At 34.8% G+C, this 24,337-nt stretch overlaps 1 protein-coding gene across 1 annotated transcript in view; it reads right to left on the bottom strand.

The window, feature by feature from the left end:
• Window positions 1-2,607: 2,607 nt before the first annotated feature.
• The window catches only part of LOC110021040 (RPM1-interacting protein 4-like), a 36,547-nt gene continuing 14,817 nt past the window's right edge, over window positions 2,608-24,337 (bottom strand). The window contains exons 2-4 of the mRNA XM_020719367.1: window positions 5,755-6,306; window positions 5,459-5,647; window positions 2,608-3,031 (exon numbers count right to left, since the gene is read on the bottom strand). Of these exons, the coding sequence (XP_020575026.1) occupies window positions 3,002-3,031; window positions 5,459-5,647; window positions 5,755-6,306 (771 nt within the window). The 3' untranslated portion in view covers window positions 2,608-3,001. The remainder of the gene's footprint in view (window positions 3,032-5,458; window positions 5,648-5,754; window positions 6,307-24,337) is intronic.

Raw genomic sequence — 24,337 nt, 5'->3', positions numbered from 1 at the left:
AAATGAGCTTACATCACATAATTATAAAAACAAAATATTATGACAAACTTTGAATTAATTAATAATGTTTAATCAATGAAAAGAAAACCAAAGTTTTTTTTTTTATTTTTATCGCAATTGCACGCAGTTCATTGCCATTTAAATTGGGTTAAATTACTATCATACCATTGCTCATAGCGATGAATTTTTTGTCGTGATTTCACTCTCTTAAGAAGCTTTTTAATATTTAACATAAATTGATCTTTATGATAGTTATAAAGAATTTATATATTAAAAAGGTGAATATATAATAAATATTAAAAATGTAAATATATAGAGAATCTCTTTTTCTCTCTCTCACCCACGAACACTGTCTGTCTCCCCTGTCTCTGTATGCACACACAGTCCCAACGCAGCTGATACCGACGAGATTCCTGGGAACAGATAAAGGTGAAAGGGAGGAGGAGCGAGAGGAAAGCAAGATCGAGTGTTTAACATAACTAAAAAGTCAGATTGAGTGTTTTGAAATTTTGGCTAAATTTATCAAAACACATATCTAAAAAATTATTATAAATCCATATTCTTCAGATGAAAGGGTAGGAGAAGAAGAGTGAGGTAACAACTAAAGCATAGTTTTGGAATAGAAGTGCAAGATCAATGATTACTATCAGTCGTCGGTCATCACTAGTGGTTTTTGTAACCCAATTAGAATTGTTATAGCCCAACCACCGGTAGGTGTTGTAGCCCAATTACGATTGTTATAGCCTAACTGCAACTGTTGTAGCCCATACCACTGTTATAGCCTAGATATCACAATTATAGCCCCACTATAGCTTTTGTAACCAAATTATCACTTCACAGTCATGCTTACTAGTTATCCCAACATAGTTGTGAACATAACTTTACAATTTCATATTCCTTAGTTTAAATAAAGAATGGATCAATGTACCTTTAATTACATAGTTGATTGCTTTGAATGAGTTAGACTCCATTTTTTTCCTTTCTGAGGTTTTCATATAAAAATTAGGTTGTTTCTTACATTTCTATTTGTGTGTGCTAGAAAATTATATTGAGCTAAGACTTACGATTGATCACAAAATAACACCGTCATAATATGATGATGGTTATAATGTGTATGTTCTCTAATGGTTTTACCTCTCAAGTTGTGAATTACAAGACGCATTTGAAAGGGTAAAATGCTCTATATAAGTTAAAGTTGATTTAGATTTATCCACTTAAAAAAAAAAATTCACCATTAGTTTATAAGGTCTCTTTAGACAATGAAATCTATGGGTACCAACAAGAATACTATGATTAAATCATATCAGCTACCTACACTACAAATTTCACCTTTAGTTTACAAGATCTCTTTAGACAATGTAATCTATGGCTACCAATAAGAATACTTAGATTAAATCATATCAGCTACCTACACTAAGTAGAGTAAGCTTCAAGATAGTTCGAGACGACAGAATCATATAATTTTGATTCATCACACTCCTACAATTTACTCTAAGCTAGAAAATTAATGTTTTATAATTAAATGTACTTGATAATTTCTCCAATTATAAAGAAGATAATTAATTATAAGAGCTTACATCTATAAAAAATCTCAAAATAAACCTTAAAATTGCATTATCATAAAAGCAAAATCTCTAAATATATCGTATCCATAATCTAACGTACCTTCTAAAAATTTAACCAAGAACTACCCACGAAAACCTACTCACAAGAGGGTTCGGGCCACAAATTTTTGGAGCCCATAAAATAATAAAAATCACTAATTAAAAAATTGATTAAAAATATTTTTCCCCCTAAAAGTCTAATTAACATATCTTCTCTTACTTGATTTATAATTAACACAAATTGGAATAACTCACTCATTTCGAAAGGTATGGGTTAAACATTACACTAATTAAAAAATCATTGCAGAAATCACTCATTCCATAATGCTAAATTAAGCTTTAATTCTCTTAAAGAATTTTTAATTTGACAAAAAAATAGATAAATTGAAAAAAATTTATTATTTTAATCTCTACATTTTTAACCAAGAATCTACTAACAGAGACAAACAATTACAACTACTGTTCATAACAATAATATTCAAATACTAAATAAAAATAAAATTAAAAAAAAAACTAAATAAAAATAATATTAAAAACTATCATTATTAAACTAATTATAACACTAAACTAATTTCAGCTATATCTCCAATAAAAAATTACATTTGCATGAAGGAATCTAATATATAATTCCCGCTGGTGCGTCATTTAGACAAGGCCATTGGATCCTCCAAATAGACCAAACGCTGAAGCATGAAAGAAGCCCTCACATAGGACAAATTATTGTGTCCAATAATAGGGTGCCAAGTGGCAACCCGGGCCAGAACCGTGTATGTCAGTAGGCCCAAATTGTCACGTGGCCCCCTGTTACTGAACACCTGATGCAAATTTACATTAGGTGTCCTCATGCAATAATTTCACCTTCACGAAAACACTTGTGTAGGACATTGTCGCTCCTATTTCAAGCAATTTTTTATTGCACTCCTGTTACCATATTAAAAGTTACATGCTACACTGAATTTGTACATTTTCGATCAGGAAGTTTAAAATATCACAAATTCAGAACTAGAAAAAACTTCATTGGAATTCATTTTGGGCTTCATATGTTCAAATCATGCAACATTTCTCAAAAAATAAATTGATAAGATCAGAACTGTAATAAATATGACAACAGATAGGAGCTACAAACCTCTTAGAAATCCATACTGACACTTCCAGTGAATTGCTGCAACATTGACCATGCAAAATAAATTTCTATTTTCCTTAATTGCCCTCTCATATCAGTGGGAACCATACCTTAGGGAGAAAAGCATGAAGTCTATGATGATGCCTTTTCCTTCCAGCTGACAGTGACACACTCTAGAAGAATGAAACTTTTCCAACAAAGCAACTAAGCAGTAGCCGGATCTTCTGTGAGATATTTACAAACTAAGACAAATCTTTGATCCAGACAACATCCTTCACTTTTTGAAACAGAAGCAGCACAGATCCTATAGTGATAACCATGAGGAGATAATTATCAGATTTCCATAAATACAAAGCTCAAGTGGCATAAAAAATTCTAGAGAATGGATTTCTAATGTAATCAAACAGACTAAAATATCAAATTTAAAAGGAAGCCTATATTTCCTTTAAGGTTCTGAAATAGTTTAAACTGTTGTTTTACAAGTCGTAGAGTGGGACAGTTATTGTTCACGTTTCACTGCTCAAAAAATTAAATTTTGTCAGTTTTGCGATTTGTAAGAATGACTTTCAAAATCAGCAAAGTAAATAAGGGTAATAGAGATAAATTGTCCTCACAATACTTCTCATTAATGCTTCAAGAAACGTTCATTTCGCAGAAACCATACATACAGTAACCTTTTTTTTTTTATATGAAGCATATTTCTTAAGCATAAATGCCATATTATATGTTTTTTTTAGAATAACTTTATAATATTTCACAATAATAGAAGATGTTATTTATATCCAAAGATAATATGCATATCATATATTATAAAATCATATAAAATTAAAAACAAAATGCAAGACAAAGAAACTGGCTTCAATGATAGGTTATCTGGCGTGAAATATCATGTAGAAGAATTTAACATTTAAAAGGATGAAGATGCATGCTACAAATGATAGTTTGGGATTAACATATGGAATTTTCCTGCGTGCTTCAGACTTGCTTTTAATTTGAGCAGAGACCTACTCTAGTGGTCTTGCCCTATTTCCAACAAACCCAATTCCCATAATCTAAAAACAAGAATAAAAAACTGCTGCAAGCGTACAGATATTGTCATTTCGTAGCAATAACTCAGTATTAAAGATCTTAATTATGAGGCATGCAGCTTTTTTAAGGTGCATCCATTTCCAAGATTTTCAAAAAACATCAACAAAAACAACAAAGCCTTAATCCCACTATGTGGAGTCAGCTACATAAATCCTTTTTCTCCATTGCGTCCTCTTTAGTGTCATATTTTCTTTTAGTCCTAATAGATTAAAATCAATTTTCATCAATTGATTTTCTAAAAACATCAGTTAATAAAAATTCAATGTATGCTGTAAAGCGGGCATATGAAGATGAGTGACTAAATTATACAAATGTGACAAAGAGATTAATGAACGCGATGAATGTCACAAGATTTGTTTGTGTGTGACAATATTCTCCTACCTAAAAGCTTGATAACATATTTTGTTTTCCTACTGCTTTGAATCCAGCATGTAAAATCATAGATTGAGTTAACATTAATTGATTTTCTAAAAACATCAATTAATAAAAATTCAATGTATGCTGTAAAGCGGGCATATGAAGATGAGTGACTAAATTATACAAATGTGACGAAGAGATTAATGAACGCGATGAATGCCACAAGATTTGTTTGTGTGTGACAATATTCTCCTACCTAAAAGCTTGATAACATATTTTTTTGAGCTGCTCTTGCATCCCTGTGCTTGTTCAGGATGAATCCAGCATGTAAAATCATAGGCTTGTTCATAGATGATGTTGGTCCTACTAGGGCAGCGCCTCGTCTCCCATTTTCTTTCTCCATCCTCTGCTCTTCCCTATAGTAAGCGGTCTATTTTTTGCATTCAAGATGTCACATATTTTGGGCTGCTCATCTTGGCCCTCATTCTTCTTGCTCCGTACTGCTCAATGGACTCTTTCATTGGACGCTCCCAAGCTTTTGATCATCCCCACTAATCCTCCTTCACTGCGCTTGCTCCAGCCACTCCAATCACTTAAAAGGTTACTATACCTTCAGCTCCTAAGGTTTTGGTGGTCCCTTCTAATCAAGATTTGCCACCCCATTCTTTAATCAGTCCATTCATCCCCTGAAGTTTCTTTGCCTTTTACTTGTACCTCGCGTTCCTTTACTATGTTTGAGGTCCATGAAAACTGTAGTTTTCTTCCATCAAACTAAAAATTCTTACGTACAAAAGCAACCTTTTCTTTCTAAGACAACCAACGATTAGTTTCAGTGCTGCTGATCTCAATAAAATAACTTGACCATTCACTTTTACTATTCATGGTAAATTTCCAAGTATATTATTCATGAATTCATACTAGATTTGCATTTGATCAGTGAGTTTTCAGTTTGTTTATCATCATTACATTATCATACTTTTTTAAGAGTCCGATCATTTCAGAATTTTTTCTGTGTCATGCATGCTATGTAAGCAATTTCTCAATGAAAGTTTTGAAATTATACCCCCATTTTGACACCAAGAAACCACCTACCAGCCTTATTTGAATGGCTTTTACTAGGTTGTGTTTACATCACTTCAATCAATCAACCGTACATTGATTTATTTTTAGCAAATTTTGCAATTTGACACCACTATCAACCATTTTTCTAGGCATTCCATGGTAAGGATCTTGGCTAAAATGAATGTTACCTCTCCTAATTTAGGGAGGAATGGGATAAACTTACCGTGGATTCAGAGTTGACCCTTTTCTTTTGACCGTTGGATTTTGACTCACGGGAATTCGAAGGGATCTTAGTAGAACCACTATGTTTCTCCTCCCTCACTTGGTTAAATATGTAACTGTAGCTATCAGCTGATGCAGGATCCATCACATCCCATTCACCAAATTTTGGCACAGCCGAGCCTTTATCAACCTGTTTGAATCAAAGTGGCATCAAATGGGAGCTTATAATATCACCAGAGTTGCAGTTTTTGCTAATATGTTAATATGAATGTGATTGAAAAAAAGGTGCCAATTTACCGAATAATCGTTGCGATCACTAGGCTTCATTTTAGTCCTTCCTGGAGTGTTGGGAGCAAGTCCATGCTTATCTGATGAGGATCTCCTTTCTCTAGAAGGAGAAGAAATCGTACCTTTGCTTGATGATCTGTAATGAAGATGAGGATGAACAGGAGAGCGGTCGGTGCTGTGATCAGATTCGACATTACTCTGACTTTGCTTCCTAGGGGGATGACCCAAATTTCCTTGATCATGACGCCTGTTTGGTGAACCTGAGACAAGCTTGTGAGATGGCAAGGCTTCTGCACTCGTGTATTTTGAAGCTTGGTTCCTGTCAGCATCTTCTCGACTCTTTCGTCGCTCATGTTTCGCCTTTGCCGATCCTTGACTAGATGGTGGATAGGTATGAATTAGAGGACCCTCCTGTTGAAACGCTTCTGGATTTTGAAGGGGATCATTTGGATTGAACAGCTTTGTTGCATTCTTTCCCTTTCGGGCATTCTCAAAATATTGTGTATAGGGAACACTGCCATCATTCTCCCACTTTCCAAATTGGGGCACCCGAGCATTTTGCTGCAGTCAAATGGATCAATCAACTTGTGTTAAATAACGTAATAAATGAAGAGGGAAACAATGAACAGCCTGAGCAAAGTTTCATAGTAACTACATCTAAAGCCTAAATACAAACGATAAATTTATCTTTCTATGCCATTCATTTTAGCATCTCATTTGCACATAGCTATTTTTTGACAGTTGTTTTTTTCTTTTTGTGTCATAACGTGATGTTTTATGAAGAAGCTCTTCTGTAGTTGATGTAGGACATCTAAATGTAGATATATGATGCACATGATAGGAAAAAACAACGCAAATGTAGAATTCACAACCAAAGGCCATCAAACAAACAAAAAGTCATCTTTTTATGCAAACTAAAAAATATGAGAAATCCACGTGTCGTGTGATAAAAAGCTCTATTCCATCAAAGAGATTTAATGGACATTTGAAATCATTAAAACCCCTAATGCACCCAGAATTTGAAGGTGCAATTAGAAATACAATTGTAGCCAATTTGACTTTAAAACAATCACTTGTAAAATCAATAAGGAATCACCTGGAAGGAAAAGACTAAAAAAAAAAATTCACTAGGTGACCTTCCCTAAGAGCAAGTAATTGCTCTTTCATTAGGCTAGAAGACATTAACATGCAACAATGCATTCAAGATTAAAAAAAACATCAAAACTTCCGTAGAGGAAAAATGATGACACTGGCAAGTACATACTTCCTTGAAATGTCCAACCAATAAAAAGATCATTTAAGCATGTTTAGTTTGATTTCGTTTCCAAATTTAATTACATGCAACAATTTTCTTTAATTGGAATATGACTGTGATGATGTGCATATAAAAACAAGAAGTAATCTCTTTAGTTACGATATTCCAGTCTGGACAATCCCCAGTTTAAGTTGGTTCAAGTTTTTAAATGGGGATTCCTACTTGCTATAAAAAAATATATGACAACTTGGATTTATTATGATGGGCTAGCCTGGAAATTTTTGAAATTTTAGCTTGGGGGATTCTTTGAATTTGTAAGGCATGGATGGCTGCAGTTTGAAAACAAGTTTTTGTATATTTCAGTTTTGCGGCATAAGCCCAATAGACACTGCAGCTTCTAGAATTTTGCTGTTGTGGTCATTTAATTTAAATTTATCTGTCATTTTAACCTGTACCGTCAACCAATTTTCTATTTCAGGTACTCTCGTGAACAAATATTTTGAATTCAGAACAAGAGAATTATATTTGGATGTTTATTGAGTATTTCAAGTTGGATATAATTTGTGGAATAGAGACGAGTAATTTAGAGGCAGTAGATATCAGGAACTAGAATTATCTTAGAAATGCATCAGTAAAATTAAATAAAATTTCATATTTTGTTTGATCATGTGCACATGGGTAAATATTGAGTTCTTTGAGTGCGGTGCAAGAGTGACTATCAATTTCTAGGGAAAGCAATTTTTTTTTTAACCAACATGAGGCCTCATTTTTTTCTACATGAATTAATTCCTCTTCTAACTATTTTATTATTATTTTTCCTAGCATTTAGATTTTAATCAAATATCACACAAACAAGGTTTTCAAAATGTGGTCTGAATCCCATTAGGATTACGATTTTTATGGTCTCATATTTCTAATATTTCTTCTTTAATTTAAAGCGCCATTAGATTATCATTTAGTTTAGACTTATAAATCAAAAGAAAGTATCTGTATAAATTTATGACATCTAAAAAATCACTGTTTAAAATGCAAACTCCTAATCTGAATTATATATTTTTAAACATCATGTCATCAAGTTGCATTGCATGAAAAACGTTTCAACTACATAGCTTAAATTTGTGTTTTTAAAACCATCTATCCCTCAATTGATTCTCTCAACAATTTATGATGCAGGGCGGGGGGACGCCATGCCTGTGCGGGTGTGGCAGATGCCGCACACAGACTGATTTGATACAGGGGGAGAAGAATCGAGCGGTCCTCCCTTGCGCACGGTTCCCTCCTATTTGAGTAGGACCCACTCCTCTTTACCCAAAGAAGATATATATGTTATTTGTCGTGTTTAGGCCAATTTTTGCCCCAGTTTTGCTACCATTGACGTCTTTTCCCTTGCTAGAAGGTGGTTCTCTGACTATACTCTATTCTAAGGTGGTGATTACCTCAACATTTTCCTTCCATATTTCCCATAGCCTGCTTGCTGCTGCCCGTGCCTTGCGCCCCCTCCTAGCTGTTAACGCCTCTCCATGCTATTTCCAGATTGCTGCCGCCCCACAACACTGCATGCTTGTTGTCTACCGCTCTCCGTTTCCAGTACCTCAACGTGCAGCCCACCAGAGTCGATCCTTGCCCTAAAGGGATCTTTCATGTTTGTTGATACTTTCTTATTTTCAAGTGTCTTGTTTCTAATTCCCTATGAATTTTAGAAATAATACTTTCATTCGGTATGATTTTGGGTTAACTCTGATATCAATTTAGTTAAATTCTAAAAGCATGTGTAGAATTTGGCAAGATAAAGCATTTTCAATTTGTCGATGGATAAGTCTAAGTAACCCAAAATTGAAGATGCCATTCATTACTACAAGAAAAACGAGATAGCAATCGCATAACCTAGTATAATAACTACTATGCTAGAAGCTACAAAGAGTTCTGAGGATCAAAAACTCCCTATGATAGAAGCTACAAAGAGTTATGTGAACAAAAGACACTTCACTGTCATAATCAAAAGCAAATACAAAAATACACCTGCTAGAGAATACACAAAATGATACAAGAACAAAAGGCACAATATTAAAAGCAAAAGCTAACACAAAGATATGCAAGCTACATGATTCATAAAGACTATAGGAACTAAGACCACTGCACTACCAAAAGAAATAATTCAAATCTGCCACAGGATCACCATTTCAGAAAGCATAAGAAAATCTCAATCCATCAATTAATCCAACAGTATAACCCAATAAAGCCAACCACTTACACCAAACCACGCTAAAGGCTATCCAGGAAAATCATAAATATTACATATCATATCATATTCTCATAGGCATCATCACATATTATAAATGCTCTCAGACAAATTGAGGAAATAAAATCTTAAACAACATGAGAAAATCTTGAAATTATTAACTTCCTAATTTTATTGCCATTGTACACCAAATTTATGCTTGCAATGAGGCAAATATCAAATCTCATAAAATATGTCAAGCTTAAAAAACTTCAACATGAGTTAATTTAACAATTATTATTCATGAAACATACCAAAGCAAACATGATCAAGTCTAATGCAACAACCATAGAAAACAAGTTTACCATGTTAATGTATAAAATCTTTTTGAAATCTACAATCAATAATAAACACAATTTCATAGTTCGAAAAAGCTACAAGAACACAACATATACAACTATCTTGTGTAAAGTTGGATGCAGATTCAAAAGGAGGAGATGGTAAAGGGATAAGAATCGACGGCATGGGTTATGGGTTGATGAAATAAAGTTTATAACTTGAAATTCACATACACTTAATGCATAAGCATTTGTCCCAAATATGAAGCATGATTCTGAATGGCTTCTCTTTCTGACATTTAATATCGTAAAAGCTCAAGTAGAAAACCTTTCTAAATTGAAAAGCATAATTACGTTATAACCTGTTATAAATTTCACATGCAACACATTCACTTAAAATTGACAAAATTAATAATCAATCTTTAGTGAATATCTTCAAAGAAATGGCTAATGAATAATAAAATATGATGTGATGCAGGTAACACTAAAATAATTTGAATTCTAAAAAAGGCCAACTAATCGATCATGATTGGGGCAATTCATTTTCAAGGGTAAATTAAAATAATGTTAAAAAACCTGCCAAAGATATTTGCCATTTTATGAAGATTTTATTGCTCTCATTTGAAGAGTTCCTAAAACCAGTGCCTCACTTGTGAGAAAGATAATTGTCGATCAAGACTTGATATTCCTCACTCTCTTATATTTTTGCTGCCGCAATGGCTCTCCTAATGCCAGAGAGAGCTTATAAACTCGTGCTCAAAGGGTTTGGTAGGGAGATTGATGAATCGCTCAATCAAGATCCCATAGTTGTCATTCTAAACAAATTATGGACTCTAACCTACTTAGTCAATTCAAATTGATCTGAATATCTTCATAGGCAATTATAAGTTGCTTCTTCTAATGACAAATCACAAATTGAAGTCGATGGTCATGACTATAATATAGCGGTCTCATCATATTTAACTTAACCACCCAATCAACAAACCTTTATCACAATTATTACTATAATCGTTTTGGGTTGGCTATAGGCTTCTAGTTAATTACACTTACGAAGCAACATTTGGGCTTTGTTGACATTGTGACTTGATTTTAGTTTTTGACTTGATTATTTGTAGGTAAAGTTTAGAGTTGACCGCACAATGGATTAATAAGTTGAATTTTTTGAGTTGGCACTAGGGTGAGTGTATCAAAAATGCGACCATTGGGGATAAATAATTATTGATAAATGGGTTTACAAGGAAATTCATTGGGGATTGAAACATTCGATGGGCTAGACAAGGTAGCATTAAGAGCCACATAGCTTACTCCTAATCTATCATGTTCAAAATAAGCTGCTTTGTGCCTTTAGACAGCTTGGATTAATTTTCTTCTCAACTTAAAACAGGTGGAATTATAGTTTAACATTATTTCTGATGGGATTAAAACATATCATCTTTGTGGATGGATATTAACATCTTAAAGAGACATCAACCCAGTCATCTCACTTAAGGGAAAATGAGGAATCTGATTGGGATTTGGTTTAGCCTCATCCTAGAGAGATAATTTAACTTTGTCCCAATATGGAGAAAAACATTTGGGGTAGTGGGGCAGCAAACACGTTTTACTTCCATGTTCTTCGATGACAAATGGAATTGAATTTACCTATTTTCATAAATTAGTGAAAATTTGACAAACTTTCATATTTTGATAAGAGTAAAATGTCAAACTAGTCCTATGACTATTTATATGAGATCATTTTATTCATAGAGTCAATAAAAGTGCTAAATTAATCTTCTACCATTTCAATTAAAACAAAAATAGACTTTTTTTTAAACAATTTCAACCCCTATTAAAAGAGACTTCAGAGTATTAAATCGACAATCTTATAGATTCTGGGAGTAAAATGGCTCCCAACAATTAGTGAGGGAATCATTATGTCACCTTTCTAATTTTGACAATATTTTTGACAAGATGAAATGTAGGCTTGGCATTTTTAATATAAGCAAAAATAAGTAAAAAGAAACTAGTTACCAAATTTCATTTTTTTTTAGAAGAAAATTAAAAGTTTTAAAATTTTGAAAGTAAAAATAACTCTAAAACATGTAATTTCTATGATTAAAGCATAAGGAATATGAACTTTCCTTGACGATTATTTACCTCTTTGTTGAAACTTTAAGGAACTCTATTCAAATCAGTGGCTTGGAATGACACACTAACACTTTAATGAACAAACTATGAATGAAAACATTCCACAACTCATTCTAAATAACAAACAAAATGTGGAAAGAATAAACTCAAGGGTGGCAGATTGGTGTTTGTTTGGCTTCACTTAAGCTTTCTTTCATTTACTCAGCCTCTTAAATTAATGTAATCATGCATAGTAAGATAAAGTGGCTTCACATTCCTTCTGTTCATCAATAAATCACCCATTTCAGCTTTTTGTTGTTAAGTAGAGGTCAAATAGTTTTACTTAAGCTTAAGTAAAAAATCAAGCCATTAATGGGGGTATCCAATGATGGTAGCCTTCGCCAAATGAAAATTCCTAACTCACCTTCAAAAGCTCCATAAAGTTTACATGTGTTCCTCCTTCGTCCCTTTGGGATCCACAACATAAAAAGTTAAGCCCAAGTCTTACATTAGTTTAACATTTGAAACATAGAAAACTCACTAAAAATCATACAAAGATTCAAGAATTGCATATTTAGTCATTGTTATTGCTTTAGAAAGAGTACTTTTTTTTCTTTTTTAGTAACTCACAATACTCTGATAAAATTATAATAGCATAAAAATTTAAGAAACCATACTTTTCTTATGAAATTATAGTAGAACATCATCTTAACCCTAGTTTATAGGGAGACAAAAAAGTCTATTGGTTTATGCTGAATAAGTTGAACAAAACATGGAGCGAGCATGTACGACGAAGAAATAATTAGAACTCATACTCCCTATGTAAATAACTATGCTTATAAATGACGATAACCATTATGTTTCTTCGGGAGTTGATCATATTTGATTTTGTAATGATTTTTTAGCCATTCCCTACACGTAGATAACTGATCTATATGGTAGAGGCCGGCCACAACTCTGTCAAGTCACCTTCAAATATTGGGAGCTAGTGCTCAACCACCACAACATCACATGACAAAAGACTAAACCACATAGATAAGTATGCCTCAATAGCTAAAGTAGATTTTAGGCTCTTAGCACTTGGATATTCATCATATAAGCACTCAACCTAAAATACATAAAAGAGAGAGACAGAGATAAAGAGAGGATCACGAGTTTAGAAAAACCCTTTCACCTTCTTCCTTCAAATCTCCACTAGTGCAATGAAGCTTCAGTAGGGATTCAACACAGAGGAGTTGCAGCGTTTATGGCCTAAGGGTGTAACAAGCCAATATTGATGGAGAAAGGAACGAGGGACGCCTTTCACTCTTTTATACATGTGGAACTAAAATCCCTTTGGTGTCAAGTAACCTGCTTGGACACTAGAATCGGTGTAAGTGAAAATTTTAACCTGAAGAGTTGTAAAAGGGTTACTGTCAAGTTAAAGTGGGGTTTAACAAGTTTAAAATGATTCATTCAAATCACAGAGCGTTCAACCCGCTTTATGTACAACAACTTGAGTTAGGCTCAATGATGTATTCATTATTCAACCTAAAAAAAATTAAGAGGTCAATAAATGCTTCCGAATGTGAACAACCTATAACAAACAATTAAAAAAAGATCGTGAAGAAAACTTCGAAGCAAACAATCTCCTTAATGAAGCATAATACAAAAAACTTAGATATTAAAGGTGATAAAAATTTGAAACTTTAGAATTGAGCATGTAGATAGATATTAAATTTCAATTTTCTTTTTAAGTCATCCATCACCAACAAATTCTCTAAATCATTGATGGAATTCTATTTCTCTCCACAATATTATTTTTACGAAATTAAATCTCACTAAGCCAAGAAACAAAATGAGGCAGGTGTCGGTGAACTTTTTTTTGAAAATTTAAATTTAATTTAATATAAAAGATATATAATTTTTTTTTTGAAAATAGAATGAATCTCATTTGTCTAATAGTTTACATAATTGTGGTCGATACTGCGAATACTAAACCTTCCCGAAAGAAAAGTGTATCCCTCGGCGATGGACTCAATCATGAAAACAAAGGGATTTGTGACACCTGTTTGGTCTGCGAATATTTTATGTGTGACCGACAAGTTCCCCTACCTAATAAAAGTTTATATAGCGTTTATTTTACCTAGTTTTCAAGTTCCATATAGAGACAATGCCCTATAGTTAATTACATCCTTGAGAAAACTCTCGATAATGATCAAAAGTACTAGTCTTCAAGAATTTAAGGTTTAGATTTTCATGGTAGGATGCAGAAAATCAAATGAGAAAGGACCAAATGAGAGCAATTATTTTAGAAGTCCAAAGGAAGGAAATGGTAGGGGAAATAACAGATCCTGAGGAAAACCCTCAGTGACTTTTCAAACTATTCAACTGTATGGCTGCATTTTGGAGAAGATGTTATTTAAGTGTTCAGTCATGTGAATTTTATTATTTGGGACTTAAACTTACTTAATGCCCGATTATGCAAATAGCCTAGAAGGATAGAAGAGTTTACATCGTACCAAACGACAACCTCGGAACCTAAGGTGAGTTAAGACTTACACTACACAACATGGTTGTACAGGAGCGTAAAGAGGGTGTAAGAATTTACGTCGCGCTAAACGAGTTACCTCGAAGTCCTATGAGTTTTTATTTAGACTAGGGAGAGGGATTAATGAAGAAGATCCTCTTACTGCTCGATCCAAACTCCTCGTTGTGCTGCCCACGAAGTTGGCTTTGAACCTCCTGCTGTAGTAGCAGCTCCAGGGTTTAAGGGTTTGAGGTTTGTGGTTTATAGGTCACAATTAGGTTTGTTCGTTGTTATTGTTCAAATGTTGAAATGTTCAGGGGGAAATTTTAATTTAATTTGAGCGACAATGGTTCAAATCTCACGGTTTCATCATTCCGCAATCACTATTTTTTTTGAATTTACTCAGTATAAATGAGTTATTGAACCCATTTGGATCAGAGAATTATTATTAGCAATCGTAGGTTACCTCATCCAAGAGATTCTCGTAAATCCAAAAAGGGTGGATTAAGGATGTTCATTAGATTTAAGTGTATAAATTTTCAAAAATGCATTTTTGTGATTTTGTAGATATGTAATGTAAGTAAAACATGTACAGTAATGTAAGAACAGGACAACAAAGTAAAATAGTAAGAGACTGCAGAAAATAACTATAAATGCGTACCTGAGTCTCTGCTACTGTTGCAAGGTTAGTATCATAACTGCAAGTAAGCAGGTGTAGATAGGTATTTAACGAGCACATCAAACATGACATACACATGGAAAAGAGCATGTGACACATGAGAGCTCGAAAAGGACCTGTAAAAATTTAAGCCTGGGTGGGCTCAGATCTGGGCTATGTGCTTTATAATCCATCTTTGGATAGAGGCAACCAGTCAGACAGTCCAACGAGGGGAATTCCTTGCCGCAGTCAAATTGATTAACGAATGGACTCTCGTGGTACCTTATCCAAATTTCTTTAGATTTTCATGTGTATAGGATTTACTTAGTGATCGAAAATAATAGTTTCACGAGAAAATTTTTTTTTGTCGTACATATAAGTATTTTTAAGATCAAGTGGTCCACAAGTTAATTGTCTTAACCAGCCTAGAGCTACTGACAACCTAAGAAAGTCAGGAGCATCCTCCCACCAAGAGTTGATGAATAATATCACCGATCCTACTCTCCCCTCATGGAAGGTCATCGATGCTGGAGATATCATTTTATTGTCCCACATTAGCACGCATAAGCACTATCATCATCGCCCTAGAAAAAAAATAGAACGGGGGAAAAAGAGAGGAGTCTGACCCAACTCCCATAATCGGCGAGATAGAGGAGTAGAATAGAACGACAACTGGATCAAATAAAAAAAAAGGTTGTTAAGTGAAACCCCAAAAAAATAGACAAGAGAGTTCCCTAAAACCAACTCTAACACATAAGCAAAAGCTCCCAAAATCGTCCCCCAAATCATCACTTAAATAGCCCCAAACGGCTCCTTTAAATACTACAAAACAGTGTGTAAATCAGCACTTGAATGCTATATAAACCTCTCCAAAATAGTGTATAAAACAACCCCAAAATGATGCTTTTAACGCCTCCAAAATTGTGTGTAAATCAACCCCCAAATGATATTTTTATATCTCCAAAACAGTGAATAAAACAGACCCAAAACGATGGGTTTAATGCCTTCAAAACAGTGAATAAAACAACCCCAAAACGATTGGTTTAATGCCTCCAAAACAGTGAATAAAATAGACCCAAAATGATAGGTTTAGTGCTACAAAAAGGTGAACAAATTGTGCCAAAATAGTAAATATATCAAGCCCGAATCACTGCTTTAAAGCTTTCGAATCAGAACATAAATCAACCCAAAAAAAAAAAGTTTTAAAGCTTCCGAATCAGCACATAAACCAGCTCAAAGAAAGGGTACTTTCATACATATCCGACAATTCTTGAGCATTTGCATATGTAACACTGATGTATTTACCACCCAAAAGAAAACCATTACATGCGTAGGCAAAGTGGTATGTGCATACCAATTGGAGTTTAGGATTATACATGTAAATATGTAAGAATCGATAGTACGCATGCAAATCCCAAAAAGACAAATTAGTTAGGAAAGGATAGTGGTAACACAACCACCAAATAATCACAAACTTATGTTAAAAAAAAATGACAATGATAAACTCTAACTATTCAATAAATCAAAAATTTTCAGAATTTATAATGTCAAATGGAAGCGGACTTTCTGCATTTCAAATTCACACAGAATGTAATAAGGCACAAATTTAAAGTGAAATATAGAATGATGCAAAAGTTGGACAGTGATACATGTCAAGCAAAGCAGGATTTGTCATCTAGCAAAGACGAGCTCAGAACGTCATATAATACCACCACTTCCAGTACCAGAGGCACTGTGGGTGGACGTTAACATGGATTTCGTGTTAGGAATTCCTGTGACCCAAAGGAACAAGGACTCCATAATTGTTGTAGTTGACTGATTCTCCAAGATGACCTATTTTGTATCATGTCACCGGACATGGACACCTCTCACATCACCAATCTATACTTCAAAGAGATTGCAGAGTTACATAGAATCCCCAAACCATCACCTCCGACAAAGACGTTGAATTCCTAAGCCACTTCTGGAGGACACTGTGGAGAAAGCTTTACACCAAACTCCAATTTAGCTCAGTAGCTCATCCACAGACAGACGAACAAACAGAGGTAGTAAACTGGAGACCTGGTAATCTTCTGAGATGTTTCGTGGGAAAAAAGACATAAAACAGTGGGATCTTTTCTAGCCCAAGCCTATGACTGATCCATCAGCCAAGCTACTGAACACTCCCTTCGAGATTGTGTACGGACTCAATCTGCCCACATCACTTGAATTGGTGTCACTCCTGCCCTATTCAGAAATCAGCAATGATGCCACAGAACGAGTTCACGAGATTCAGAAGCTCCACGAAGAAGTTGGTAAGAAAATTGTTAAACAAAACCACAAATATTAGGCACAGAGGAAGAAAGTGACCTCCAGAAATGCGACCTCGTATGGTTTCAATTAAAAAAAGAAAAAATTTCCCGTAGCATCATTCGGAAAGCTTATACCGAGAGTAGCTGGACCTTTCAAAGTACTTCAAAAACTAAACGATAACGCTTATAAGATCGACCTGCCTGGGGACTACAACATTTCAGCCACGTTCAAGGTCGCAAAGTTGACATGACAACATAATTTAAGAGCCTAGAACTTCAACAGATAAGGTCAAAGCTTCCCCAAACCCGGGAAACTAATGCGGGCACTAAAACAGCGCCCGAGTGCGGGTGCTGAGAGCACCTCGAAGCAGAACGCTTCAAACCCGCGAAGCTTCGCGTGGGCGAAAGCAAAACTGATCGTGCGAAGGCAGAAGGAGGCGTGAACTATTGCAAAGCAGGAAGATGAGGCGGGATCACAAAGTGGGAAGCGACGAGATAGTGAAACAAGCATGTGGGCAAAAGGTGCATCGCGAGGCTACTGCGCCCAAGAATTTCTTTCTGGATTCTTCTTGCTTTCCCCACCCCTTTTTATTTCTTTCCTATTTTTGGCTAGTAGGAGTCTATAAATTGTTGTTCTCTAGGTGTAAGGGTCAGTTTTGGTTGTGTAGTCTTCAGATCTCCTGTGTGGAGTCTTTTTCTCTCTTGCTTGGGCTATCCGACAACAGATGGTGCTCCGACTGTATCATGCTTAGAAGTGGGGTTTTATCCTTCCAATCTCCTTTTCTACTTCTCCCTTAGCCGTTGACCACCCCTATATCCCTCCACCACTCTACTGCCACCTCTACTCCCTCCACAATCTTACTGCCCAGCTTAACTACAACCAACCAAACATCATTACAACCTACCCAAACAGCCACCCGAGCTTCCCCACTTTTCCCTACCACCCTGACGATGCTACGACCACCTTCAAAACTCTTCCTATAGCCCTAACTAGAGATTAGTCTATTATTGTATTTCCTTTCCGTTTGAGTCATGTTGTAACCCTATTTCTATATTAATAAAAGTTTGTCTTTGCATTCCACTACCTCCTAACTAGTTTTTCTATCATAATTAGCATTGATGAGCTCTCAAACAGAGGGGAGAACCATCGTGCCTAGTGATGCCTTTCTACAGGCCATCAGAGAAGCCCAAGTGGGAATGACCCTGGTGATGCTAGAAGAAAATGAGATAGAGGAACCAATAACTGAGGCATTGTGTGACCATTACTAAAGGAGTTACAGGATGGCTTGAAATACAATAAGCCACCTGGATTGTCACCTTTGTGAGAGTTTCAACATGGCATTGATTTTATCCCATGATCAGTGCTTCCCAACTAACTAGCCTATCGGATGCGACCAACAGAGTATGAGGAGCTACAAAAAGAGGTTGAAGATCTGATGGCTTGAGGATTATTTTGTGAAAGCACCAATCCAAAAAATGGATTGTGTCGCATGTGCATAGATAACAGGGCTCTGAACAAGATCACAATCATGCAAATACTTCCTATTCCTAGATTGGATGACTTGTTTTTATCAGTTGAATGGGGCCAATGTTTTCACAAGATTGATTTGCGTGACGATTAACACCAGATTAGGATGAGTAGAAAACAAGCTTTAAGACACGAGACAGGTTGTATGAGTGGAAAGTCATGCCTTTTGGGTTGTCCAATGCTCTAATACTTTCAAGCAGTTGATGAATCAGGTTTTTTGAGCCTTCACTGGAAAATTTATAGTTATATATTTTGAAGATATCTTAGTGTACAATAGTTCAAAAGATGAACAATTACAACATTTGTACCATATTTTTGAAGTTCTTCGAACAGAGCAGTTATTTGGCCATTCAAAGAAGTGACACTTTCTTACATCACAGACGTACATTTTGGGATACATTATTTCAGCTGCTGGCATTAAGATGGACCCGACAAAGGTTGAGGCTATTGTTCATAAGTATGGGCCCAAACCCCACTTATTTGCTCAAGTATGCCAATTTCATGGTCTAACTTCCTTTTATAGAAGGTTTATCAAGAATTTCAACTCGATTGCGACCCCTTTAACGAAGCTTTTCAAATCACATCAATTTGTGTAATCAGATGATGCTTAGACTAGTTTTGAGGCTTTGAAGAAACAGATGACTCAAGCCCCATTTATATCACTTCCAAATTTCAACCAAGTGTTTATGGTGAAGTGTGATGCCTCTAATGTGGGAATTAGAGTTGTGTTGTGGAGGCTATCCCAATGTTTTTTTAGTGAAAGTTGAATGGTTCCAAAAGAAAGTACTCTACCTACGATAAGAAGTTTTATACTATCGTGAGGGCCCTTAGTCACCGGAGTCTTTAGCCGCTGGCAAGTGAATTTACTCATACATTGACCACAAAGCCCGAATTTTTTGAATAGTAAGAATAAGCTAAAAGGTAGACATGCCTCAAGGGTGAAATTCCCATCTTCATTTCATGTGGTGCTCAAACACAAGATAGAGAGTTAGAATAAAGTAGATGATGTACTAAGCCGTCGCAACTTATTACTCATGACAATGAAGTGCAATGTCATTAGTTTTGACGTGTTGAAGAGTTTCTATGTATTCAGATCTAGTGTCAAGATAGCCCATACAAGAAATACCATCAATCTGATGGATATCTCTTTTCAGAATAAACTATACATTCCTTGGAGTTCACTCAGAGAAAACATTTTATAGAAGTGTCATAGTGGAGGGATGACATGACATTTTGGCATAGACAAGTCGCTCTCCTTTGTAAAATAGAATTTTTATTGGCCCAAATTGGTACGAGATGTGGAGGGACAAGTCAAATAGTGCAGTGTAAGTCACCTAGCTGAGACTCGAAGATACGAAACTGAGCTCTACATTCCCCTTTCATGTTCCAAAAAGACCCTGATTGAACGTGAGCATGGATTTTGTGGCAAGCTTATGCTGGACACAATGAAGTAAAGATTTTGTTACGATTATGGTAGACCATTTTTCCAAGATGGCGCATTTTTTCCCTTGCCAAAAGGCGATGGATGTGTCATATATTGTCGACTTATACTTCAAGGAGGTAGTTCGCCTTCAAAGTATGGCCTGAAGCATTACAACAGATTGAGACATAAAATTTATCAATCACTTTGGAAGGACTGGGATAAGTTAGGTACAAAGCTCCAGTTTAGTTCAGCAGCACACCCTCATACAAATGAGAAAACTAAGGTTGTGAATTGCAGTTTGGGAAATCTTCTTAGATGTTTTGTAGGAAGAAATATAAAGCAGTGGGATTTGGTTCTTCCTCAGGTAGAGTTCGCCTATTATCGTTTTACAAGTCAGTCCACAGGTCACGATCCATTTGAGATTATGTACAAGTAGAACCCTCTTACACCTTTAGAGTTGGTCCATACACTGCCCGCTATTGAGCTTAGATCTGATGCTAAGGATCTAGTCAAGGATATTCAAACCCTACATGAGAAGGTCCAAAGGAAATTACTAAACAGAACACAGACCAACAAGTCCAACAAGGCTATGGTTTTCAAAGGTGGCATGGTATGGATCAAACTGAAAGAGTGATTTCCTATAGGTTCATTTGGAAAGCTGAAAGCTTAGAGCTGATGGTCTATTCAAAATTATTAAGATAATTCATCAAGGGCTACTAATAAGGTTGCTCAATTACTTCATCAACAACAACAAACATGATTTATTTAGTTTCACATTCAAGCATATATTCAATTTCTACTAAAATTTCCGAGTTAGGATATGATCTCATGCTCATTTTGCTTTTAAACTAAAAGTATAACACTTGATTAAATTTGGGTTTCAAGTTCATGAGCACGATGGAATGTAATTGCAAATTCAAATTCAACAACATCAAACATATGTTCACTGGTAAGTGCAAATCATCTTCTATATATGAAATATCTTTTAAAGAATATTCACAACCTAAAGTTTCATTAATTGAATCAACTTAATCAAACATTATTCATGTGTTGGTGTGTGCAAGACAGGCTTCAAACAAGAGGATATGGATTTTTCCTTAAGAATATCAAGTGCAGATATAACAATCCTAACAAAAATGATCTGGATCGTTCCTTATGAACATCAAGCAAAAACACAAAAATCCTAACAAAAAAAATCTATATAAAACCTACGATGTTTTCATTAAGCTATAGCTTAAATCATCTCTGATCCCTCGCTTAAAGCCATTAATGACATTAATAATAATAACATGATATTCCAAAAGAAAAAAATATTTAGCTACAAAAAATGTAAACATTCAATAACACTCAAACACATCATATTATATCATTTATAATCTTTAAATTAATCATGCAGTCAATCCCTCTATTCAATGAATAAAAAACATTGCTCATTCAATTCATGTTTAATATTAGCCAATGAACATTTACGGGTAGCATCTCCCAAAAATAATTGGTATGTCCCATTAAATTTAATTTGATACTTTTATTCTTTAGAAATAAAAAAAATATTATAACACTGAAATAAAATTTTCAAAATATCAATCCAACTTAAAAATCATTTATGATTATATCTCCCATCAAATGTAAAAATGTGCTTTCGGATTTCATGAAATTAAAGTTCTAGTTATTTAGAACTATAACCTATAATCACCCAATATCATTTAAATTGCAGTTTGTTATTATTTGGTTGCAAACCCCAGGAATTGTCATACCTCCATTTGATAGGATGATGTAATCTTAAGTTGGATAATAATTTGATGTACAATGTCTTTGGGTCAAAGGTTCATAATTCAACTAAAGAGTAAATAAGATGAAATTCAAGCAAACAAATGTAGAATTCATAAATCTAAAGAACAACAATCAAGTAAAATTTTTTATTCTTTTGATGCAGCTAGAAAATCTGAAAATGCCAAACAAGTATGTAATGATCCAAGTAAATAGAAAAAAAATTAACAAGGAATTAGGACCATAAAAACCTATAGTGCAATTGGAGTTAATTCCGTAATCAAATGACATATTTTAGCCAATTTGATTAAAATAAATCATAATCACAAAAAAAATAAGTAAATATTTAGAAAAAAGTTTAAACAAATAATTCAACAGATGGAGAAAATCAAAGTTGTATGTCGGTAAAAAAATATGAGTTTTCTTGAAAACTATTAATTGCTTTTGCATTATGTTCAAGGAAATCAACAATTAATAAAGCGCTCAGAATTAAATAAAATTTAAAAATTCTCATCAAGCAATATGTTCCAATTACACGCCTTAGCTTTTTTTAATAACCATCTAATCCCTGAATCAACTGCCTCTCATTAATTTAGTTTAAATCCTAAAGTACAAATAAAGGCAAAAGTAAAGCACTTTCGAATTGAAAAAAAAAAAGTCTAACTAGCATTAAAATTAAAGACATCCTTTAATGGTACAAGAAAATTGGCGCAGTAGAATAACTTGGTACAAGAACATAATTGCAAGAGAGGCTGCAAAGAGCTATACGAACCAAAAGCATATAATTAAATGCAAAAACTAGTGGAGAGATACACTTATTACAATATCCATAAAGGCTATTGGAAACAAAGGCACGGCATCCAAAAGCAAAAGTAATTTAAGATATGCGTGCTGCATGACCCTCAAAAGCTACAAAAGCCAAAATACTTGTACAGAGACGGTAAGAGAACAAAGACCTTCTACAAGATTAATAATCCAAAGACTTCCATAACAAATAGATATCTATCTAACAACTAATCGACTAATTAAACTAATAAATCCAATCACTTCAACCAAACCATACATCTTCTAATGGTCACATCATCGCAACCATGTTCTTAATGTTGTCAAAAATAATAAAATTTTAACTACAAAAACATAACAATCAATATCCGAACTATCAACTTCCTAATTCGCTTATCATATAATACCAATTTGTGCTTGCAAAAAGTGCTAACTTCTATTTCTATACGAATTCCAAAAGGCAATTGTTTGTTAAAAGTAACTAGTTTTGTTAAAATAAAATATAAAGCTACAAGGGTTTCATTTAAATCTCAAGTTGTTAATTTGACACAATATTCATGTGTTCGGTAGAACCATTGTGACAGCGTATCTGAATTTTTTTGCATTTGATCACCATTTCTATTTGTATTTACAAGGATTCATAAGGGTTTCACATAAAAATAGCAAAAAATTATACCAAGAAGTATTCCCTTAAGAAGGTTTTCAATGTCATTTAGGAGACATAACGTAATCCTCCGTGATCATGAAGAATTCACATCATATTTTTTCCTCTTCTTCAGTGGTTAGCACAACAGTAGGCCTATTGTGTAAGAAAGTGAGATTAGAAATAAGCATGACCGTATCAACTTGTTCACTAGAACTAGTTTAGCATATTGGAAGTGTAGATCAAGAAGATTCACAAGCAGCTGTTGACCTCATTTTTAGTGAGGTCTTAGTTTTCTACTCCCAGAAGGGCCAGAACCCAAAATCTAGCCCTAGGAGTTCCTTTTTGACCATCTTAGCGGACTAGTAATAGAGCCCACCTCCCGTAGAACTTCAAACCACTTCTTGACTCATTTTTGTGAAGAACTCGCATGAGTGGTTTCAAATACTCAACTTCTAGTTGCAAGGGCTAAGGACCAGCATCATAACCTAGGGCTTCCTCTAGAAGATAATTGATCAATCAATAGACATACGACCATGCCAACTAGTGTCGGTCGACCAAACAACACACTCGCCACACCACACACGAGGTTGACAAATTTTTAGCCCGACCGCCGACAAATTTGTCCGGACGACCCTGGATGGTGAAACGGACCACACCAACGCATTCGGAATGTCAACTTTAGCTAGGAAGGATACCCGTATTGCTAGGGTTAAGCGCGCGCACAAATGACACAAATATCGATACACATTTTTTTAATTAACTAGTCGCGGGCCCGAACTCAACACAGGTTCAACTCAGGTTCGATTTGGGCTGGATATGGGTTGAACACGGGCTAATTGACTCAGCTTATATAATTTTGAATTTCAAAATTTAAATGTCAAATTCATCATTTAATCCCCCATTAAATTTTTCCAATTAAGCTGACTGCCTGAAAAGAAATCATTCAATCTCCTGCCAATCGCTTCGCATAACGGCTATCGAGCCCGCTCCTTTGATTAATTCGCCCCACTGCTATTCTAAAGGAGAGACTCGCCTTCTTCCTCCGCCCTCAAGCTCTCACTGGACCGAAG

Source organism: Phalaenopsis equestris, unplaced genomic scaffold (assembly GCF_001263595.1).
Source record: "Phalaenopsis equestris unplaced genomic scaffold, ASM126359v1 Scaffold000117, whole genome shotgun sequence".
NCBI lineage: Eukaryota > Viridiplantae > Streptophyta > Magnoliopsida > Asparagales > Orchidaceae > Phalaenopsis > Phalaenopsis equestris.
This window is presented reverse-complemented; position numbering and strand designations above follow the sequence as displayed.